The 8,874-nt window shown below is 31.6% G+C and overlaps 1 protein-coding gene across 1 annotated transcript; it reads left to right on the plus strand.

Moving 5' to 3' along the window:
* The first annotated feature begins 5,373 nt into the window (after positions 1-5,373).
* LOC122292494 (peroxidase P7-like) lies at positions 5,374-8,111 on the plus strand. The gene is made up of 4 exons (XM_043100885.1): positions 5,374-5,667; positions 6,745-6,936; positions 7,090-7,255; positions 7,443-8,111. Exons 1-4 carry the CDS (start codon positions 5,449-5,451, stop codon positions 7,832-7,834), a joined length of 969 nt encoding a protein of 322 aa, XP_042956819.1. The 5' UTR covers positions 5,374-5,448; the 3' UTR covers positions 7,835-8,111.
* The last annotated feature ends 763 nt before the right edge of the window (positions 8,112-8,874 follow it).

Here is an 8,874-nt window from a genome sequence, read left to right on the forward strand (position 1 = left end):
GTAAGCATGCTTTGCTAAATGATGGACTGATTGATTAGCCTCTCTTTTGACAAAAGTGAATTTTCATCTTGAGTGTGCAGGCTTGATCATCAGGATATCTTCAATAATTTGATCTAGTCAAGAGGAATCTGAAATATTAGCATTTACAACTTCAATGATAAGTTTTGCATCCCCTCGAATACCACATCTTCCATTTCCAACTCAACATATAATTGAACTGATCTGAGCAGGGCATAACTCTCTACAACAGAAGCATATTGTACATGTTGTTTCTGTCTAGCTAATGCAACATGATGAATTTTTCCATCTGCATCTTTGATCAATATTCACACTCAAATCTGTTCTTTATCTTTTACAAAGCAAGCATCAAAGTTAACCTTTAAAAAACTCCTTGTTGGAATCTGCCAATAAGCCATCCTTGAGGAGATAACATTTCCTGCTTGTGAACAAGTCACTTTTAAATTAATTTCAGTAAAATCTTCTACTTCTGCAGTTGAAGCCGTAATTAACTGACTAGGCTTAATGAATTTATTTCTAAAAATAAAATCACATTTTCTAATCCATAAACGGTAGCATATTATCGCAATCAAGTTCAATTTAAAACCCTCCATATTTTGAACAAAATCATGCCATAGCTCAATAAAGTCAGCATAATTAGAATTCCATTTTGAAACTGGACTATCACAAACCTCAAACATTCATAGCACCCTTGCAACTCCAAAAAGAGTGTATTACATATTCAACACAAGTATTGCAACATGAACATAAAGCATTATCAACCATCTTCTTCTTAAAAAGATTAACTTTTATAGGCAAAAGAGAGTGAAAAGAAGTCAAATTTGAATTTATACATTATATCCATTTAAGTTTGGAAATTGCTTAGTTCACAAATGGTGGTCTACCTGTTCTCTCTTTTCATTTTTATTTTTTACTTAATAGTTAAGTTAATATTTTTTAATGAATTTATAATTATTTATTTATTTATTTAAATTTTTTAATGAATTAAAAAATATTTTAAAAAATAAAAATAAAAATAAATTTATCTGTTCGATAGAGATTTCGGTTGACTCCCTCTGTGTGAGAGTAGCACCGCTAAGTTTTTAACTATTGATCAGCTTAATTAGTTCAATTAATTCATGCAAATTACTTGTTCGATACCAACTCATGTTGGCGTGACTGATCCGGCCCTTAAATATTATACAAAAAGTCTATTCGGTGGGAGGTTTCGTGAACAGTAAGTAACTGTATAGAAGAACTCAATATTATGTATGCAATTCCTTTTGAAAAATGAGTGATTCATGAACGTCATAGAGAAGCAGCCCCTGTGATATGTCAGAGTACTACTACTGCATCGGCATTAATTAAGTTTGGCCGCTTGGCAAAGACTTGGAACTTTCGCCGTAACCGGCCAATGTCGGCCACTTAAATAAGGATAATTCTGTTCAACCGACAACTGGCCGATAATTGACTTTTTTTTTTTTTTATAATTAAGTAAATAAATATTATTACTTTTTTTTTAAATATTTAAAAATATTAAAAAGTGAATAAATAAAATAAAATAAAATAAAAATTTGATATGCATTTATAGATTAAATTGTAGGTAAGAACATCAGTCCGATTATCAATATCCCTTAAATAAATAATTTGTAAAAACTTTAAATAAATAAATTTCATGTAAGTCAAGAAGTGAAATTTATCTTAAAAAAATATAAAATAAGACTTATTTTTTATTAATAAAATTTACTTTTTTATTCAAAATAATATAAAATTTTTCTATAATAAATAATTTGTATGCAATTCGCTGAGATCAGTTGTTACTTTCGCGAGGACGATTTTAATTACATCATCAAGTAGGTCATAAATTAAACGAACTCCATATATTTTTGCATCGCCTAAATTAATTAAGTTCAACCCACGAATAGTGTGTATATATAAGAAAAAGAAAATGCTTTGGCCACTGTTGGTGGCTCCCATTAGAGTTTTGTTGGCCTTTTTTATTTTTTAATAATTAAAAAAAATTATTTAATATTATTATAAATTTTTTATATATTTTTAAAATATTTTAAAATATTAAAAAAAAATTTAAACAAAAAAAAATTTACCTAACGGTGACTCCCAACGGAGCCACCATCGGTGCCTCTACAGTCTACCCCGTCCTTAATGAAATTTTCGATATCTGCATCCATGCCAAAAGGCTAAAGCTAGCTACTCTCGATCTGCGTGTTAGTTTACCTGCCCAAAGATACAGTTCAGCCCATTTATTTGACTTTCTCAGAGGACTCACATAGATTTTGTAAAATATAAATTTTTATAAAATATAAAAAAAAGTCCAAAATTTCCTTTTATTCAATTATGTATTTTATTTTTATTTTACATTAAGGGAAAGTAAATGTTACTATTTATTCTTCTAAATATTTTTTTTATTATTATTTCTCTCTCATTTCATCATCTTTCCTTTTTATTTTATTTTCATTTTAACCCTTTTAGCACTTTTGCACAAACCCACCCTCTTATCCCTCATTTACTCTTTTAACACTCTGTTTATAGTACTTTTATGCATGCAAAATTTTGATATTATTAATAATAAAGACAGGTATTTTTTGAGAATACTTTCAGGAATTATTGAGAAGGGATATTCTTTTAATATATTTTGATAATGTTTTCATTATATAATCTTTTTTATTTTATTTTGGAATTAATTTATATTTTAATCTAACTTATAAATTTGAATTAATTTAAAATAGAATGTAATTATATAACATTGCATATGGAGAGATATTATAAATATTAAAATATATGAAAATATTATTGGTAGTTAGAAAAAATATTTGAAATGAATAAAAAAAATTAAAAAATATAATATTTAAATTATATGAAAAATAAATAAATAAACTGATATATAATATATTGTAAAAATTAATATATAAAATAAAATAAAATAAAATAAATAAATTTTAATAATATATTTTAAAAGATAGGATACGTAAATAATTGTGGTTGCTTGCCAATATATGTGTGTGTGAGAATTAAAATAGATCCTCCCATATATATAATAATCGTGTACTCATTATAATTATAATTTATGGGTGCAATAATCAGCGCCGACCACTAAATAAGTACCGCATGATCATCGGGTGGATTGCAGCATTGAGCGGGGTCAAGTACTTCCACCATTGCATGCTGGTCAAAGCCAAAAAGAAGAAATTTGACCCGGTAAATTAGTATTCGTTTGAACCAAATGGCATCATCAAACATCCCCATCAGTCCATTATACGCGTACAACATCGATCCTTGCTCGTTGGCCTATATATATTATAATATGATGATCATGCATGTTGTTGTTCCTGATAAAACCTGGATATTATAAAAGTAGCTAGATAGGATCATTAGTCGTCGTAGAAAAAAGACATAAAGGAGATCATGATAATTAAAGATATTGTGAATTTTTCAAAGCATGAAATTACCAAATGAATTAGGTACGTATATTGATCTTTCTTGGTGTCCTTTTTGTGGCATGGATTGAGAAAGGCAGGCATAACGAGAAAGCAGCAGCTGCATGCATGCTTATAATTCAACGACATCGCTCTAGAAGATTATTACTGATCAACTACTTCGGTTGACTTGGAACGTAGATGTCAATGGGCCGGCCGCCCGGACTAGCTATCTACACAAGTACTACTTGAATACTTATTATCATATATATATAGCTATCAATATTATTATTATTATTATTATATATTGTCTCGATCCACAGTATCAATATTATCTACACTAGTATTAGTGCTCATGATTAGTCATTATTTGATTTCGTTTACAAGTCATAGAGTACTCTTGAATATAAGTACTATCTATCGACCATTCTCTCTGATCTGATGAAGCCATGCAAAACCATCGAATTAATAATTTCTTAGTAATTTGTACTACTTGCTGGCACACATGACTAATTAATTACATTAATCATCAATTTATAGTTTTTGTAATTCGACTGGATGCAACTCCTCGTTACTGCATGATAACGATATGCATATTATATGCTACTGATCTATATACACGTTAATTCCCATTGGTAGTCATGCGTAGTTGAGTTTTTATATAATTAAGGTTCTTTAATTCTTCTCAACCTACATCCTGCAGGAGGGATCGGAATATATATATATATATATATATATATATTGTCAGTAAGATAGAACATAATCGTGAGGAGTCGTTTATTTGTATTATAATGTATGCTAATTGTGCAATATATTATATATCTAGCAGAGAAGTACAAACATATATAACATGATATATATATGCACATACATGGATATATAATTTTTTACTTGGTTTAATATACATATATATATATATACCAGTAGTACGGCCACGGCCAGTACTTGTTCTAAAGTTTAAACTATATACTAACAATTAATTTAAGTTATTAAATATTGATCAATCAATCAGTATTTTTAGTATTTATTTCCTAATTAACTAATTGTGTGAGATCTAGTGCCGTTAGCTAGCAATTATCTGGTGAAGAAATCATGCTACGTACGAGCTAGTAAGCTACAGGGAATTGTCAAAGCAAACGACTCATATATCATCGGTCAATTAGTGCTAATTAAGATCAAGAAGGAGTACTATTCATGAGTTGTTGTAGATCCATGTGCTAGGCGCTTTAGGTAACATATACATGATATATATGTGTGTACATGTGTGTGTCGTTCAACACTTGAGTTTAAGGAAAGGCCGGATGATTTGTACGTTGTATATATATCTAATTAATCAGAACTTGAAAGCTGATCCTAGCGTGCAAAGAACGACGGATTCAAATTAAAGGCGTTCTTTCCTACTAGATGATCACAATTTACCAAACAAAGATGCTAAAGTTGTACTTTAGATTCAAGGTCAAATATTTTGTCTATATTTAATTTAAATGAAGTGAAAAAGCTAGTTAGTTAGGATTTACCTTTCCTATACGATCGATACCACTCACCATCATCATGTTCGATCTCTGACCCGGCGGCCATAACGAAATTATTTAGACATGAAAGATAAGCAATCCAATATTCAAATGGACTGGACTCGATCTGTTTTTATCAGAAATATTTGTATTTTGTAGAGCATATATGCATTAAAAATCCTCAACAAATCTTTACCCCACCACGTCCCCAAGTCTTAATTGGCAACACTTTTTCGACAGAACAAAGCCGCGTTCTCACCCTTTAGTTCATATTTGTGTCTTATTTTGATTTATCAGATTTTGCCTTTTGTTTTTACTTGTTGACAATTCCACACGTAGAAATTCCATGCATTAAGAGTCTACCTGTTAGGTCACCTGTCGACCCTGGTTCCCTAGCATGATAGCGCTCTTTATAAAATCCCACGTTGTGACATCTCCTTTGCACCACAAAACACGCACACATTATAATTCCACCACTACTCACACTTCCACGTACCATTACACCAATGGCCGCTTCTTCTTCTTCTTCTTTACCCATTTTCACTTTAGCTTTCCTGTTGTTATTCATGGGAAGCATCGACGCTCAACTTTCAACTGGTTTTTATTCCAGCTCGTGTCCAAAGCTGTTTTCCACTGTCAAATCCACAGTGCGGTCTGCAATATCCAAGGAAACCCGAATGGGTGCCTCTCTCCTCCGCTTATTCTTCCATGACTGCTTCGTCAATGTAAGTTTCTTTTTTTTCTTTTTTCTTTTTTTTTTTTAATTTTATTCTCTCTTTCCCAATTGCAAACCGACATTCTCTGATTAAATCATTAAATCATGATCGCGAGGACGGCACGTTATCTTTTTTTCTTCTAAGCATTTTTCTAGGCAAAAATGATGTTTCCAGATATATTTTTCTTTAAAAAAAAAATAGATAAATCAGAAATATACATTTTAAAATAATTTTCTAACAGCAAATCTTATTTTTTTTCAAATAGACCGCACGAGACTTAGACACCTAAACGTTATCTAGCATTACACTTTTTTTAAGAGCATATATAGTTATAGTCACATATATTTTGACAACCCGAGCTAGCTCAACGTCCAAATTAACTGCCACACATCATATGCAGCAAAGCCTACTACTTGAAGTAGCCTAAATTGCTTGTATATGTCACTAATCAATGTCTAAATCAAAGAAGACCGTGTTCTTATGTTATTTCAGTGTTTAATTGTTGGGGATGATTTTCATATAACTATGCTGAAAGAGCGTTAATTAATTCTGTAACGTAGTGATTAAAAAAGTAAAGAGAAATGCTACTTATCATTCCCACATCATACACTAATATGTAATTTGTCAATTTTGTTTTCTCATTTAAATACGTCTTTCTATATAAATATGTGTGTTTAAATGGAATGACAAAAATAACAAATCATACGTTAGTATGTGGTATATATTAGAGATAATCATAAATAGTAATTTTTAAAAGAAAAGAGCCCTTTGTTTTTTAATGAACGGTACTCCTTTCCGAGGAAGTTCCCAGAGGAGGAAAAGATGATTCTTATAAACCCATAAGTCTTTCAAATGAATCATGTATGCCGACATGAACTTTGCTATACTTTGTTTTCCCCTTTCATGGTTTTTAATATAATTTCTTGGGTTCAAGAATGAAGACTATTGCTGAACCCAGAATATACATACATACAAACATATATATATATATCTATTGGTTGACTCACGTTGCTGATCGATCTGCTAAATCAGTATTAGCCCAAATTAACAGCAGATATATAATACTTGATCACCGATGATATATAGGGATGTGACGGCTCGATTCTGCTTGATGACACGTCCAGCTTGAGAGGAGAGAAGAATGCAGTTCCCAATCGGAACTCAGCCAGAGGATTCAATGTTATCGACGATGTAAAATCTGCAGTGGAGAATGTGTGTCCCGGTGTGGTCTCTTGTGCCGACATACTCGCCATTGCTGCTCGCGATTCCGTTGTCACTGTACGTATATGTTCATTTGGTCGATTTACCTTTCCAGCTTCCATATTATTGCATTAAATGTCTAGCTAGCTACACAAGAATTCAGGACCCAATACTTATGCATGACATATATGCCAGACAATAGATGACATGTTCCTTTTTTTCTTTTTGCAGCTTGGGGGACCCAATTGGGATGTAAAACTTGGAAGGAGAGACGCTAGGACTGCAAGCCTATCTGCTGCCAATAACGGCATTCCTCCTCCAACTTCTAACCTGAATCGACTCATCTCTACATTTAGTAACGTTGGGCTTTCCGCCAGGGACATGGTGGCTTTATCTGGTCTGATCTCTCTCTGTCTCCTGTTTCTTTATTACATCGTTCAATTGCACATTATGTTATTGTAACATTAATTAATAGTACTACTGTCGGCTTTCCCAACCTTTTTAATATATACTTTGTGAAGTAAATTAGTAATTGTATATTTGAATGTTAAAATCCAACTGATCATTCGTGCATGGGTACAAAGGGGCTCACACAATTGGGCAAGCAAGGTGCACATCCTTCAGAGCTCGCATATACAACGAGACCAACATCGACCCTTCATTTGCTAGAACAAGGCAATCAAACTGCCCAAGAACCAATGGTACAGGGGACAACAATCTGGCACCTCTCGATGTCCAAACTTCAACAGTGTTTGACAATAACTACTACAAGAACCTACTCCAAAACAGAGGACTTCTTCACTCTGACCAACAACTATTCAATGGTGGATCCGCAGATTCCATCGTACGCACTTACAGCAACAATCCCGGCAATTTCCAATCTGATTTTGTTGCTGCCATGATCAAGATGGGAGATATCAAACCCCTCACCGGATCAAATGGAGAGATTAGAAAGAACTGTAGGAGGTTGAACTAGACGTAACTAATAGCTAGGATCGAATCTTTTGTTCTCGGATTCATAATAAACCCACCCATTTAATTAGAAGCTTTCCTTTCAGCATAAAATATAATATATATATATATATATATATTATATGGTTGTGATGTTTTGTTTGAAACGTATGTACCAGTGGCGATGATGATCACCACTTTATATATATGTGGTAGAAAGAAACGCTTGATCAGTAGTGCAGTACTTTGGGATCGATCAAGTAGGATTGAAATTAAAAAGAAATTTGTGATTTTTCCTTTTAGTACTATTTAATGGAGTGAAGCTAGCTATCTAGCTTTTATCGTAATGCTTAGAATATATATATATATATTTATATGCTTCCTCATTTTAATGTATCAGGATTATTAGGTGGAAACTATGTCAAGAATTGACCTGACAAAAATGAAAATTTCAAATTAGTTTGCGATATCAATAGTCACAATATATATAATAAATATATATATGACAAGATGATTGAATGAAAGTGTGGACAATATTTATTGTCCATACAGTGATGATAACATAGAAATTAGATGATGGTAGTGCTACTATGCCCCGCCTCAATTTGCTCACTTGGTGTGCTCTTAGTGTAAATTGTACTTTTTTTGTTTTATTTCAAACATTTTTTTAAATACGTTTAAACATTTTTTAAAAATTTAAAAAATATATTAATACAATAATAATCACTTCCTTAATTAATAAGTAAAATAAAAAAAATTAAATGTATAAAGAGTCAAAATGAAGGCGTAAAATAAAAGAGTATACTAGTATTAATATTCATTAGATGATATTAAACTAAATTTAAGATTATTTTAGATTTTATTGTAAATATAAACTATATTTTATGGACGAAACAAAAACGCAAAGTCACATAATTTGGGATCGAAATCGTAAAAATAATTCTCCACCTTAATATTAGTTATCAATTTATCAGGCTATTCTTAGATTCAGACAGTACTGTCTGACAATGTTGACATAAACTCGTAAATGCCGATGGGCTTTGTGGAGTTTGGGCTTTATGGGCA

The sequence above is a fragment of the Carya illinoinensis genome, chromosome 1 (genome assembly GCF_018687715.1).
Source record: "Carya illinoinensis cultivar Pawnee chromosome 1, C.illinoinensisPawnee_v1, whole genome shotgun sequence".
In the NCBI taxonomy this organism is placed as follows: Eukaryota; Viridiplantae; Streptophyta; class Magnoliopsida; order Fagales; family Juglandaceae; genus Carya; species Carya illinoinensis.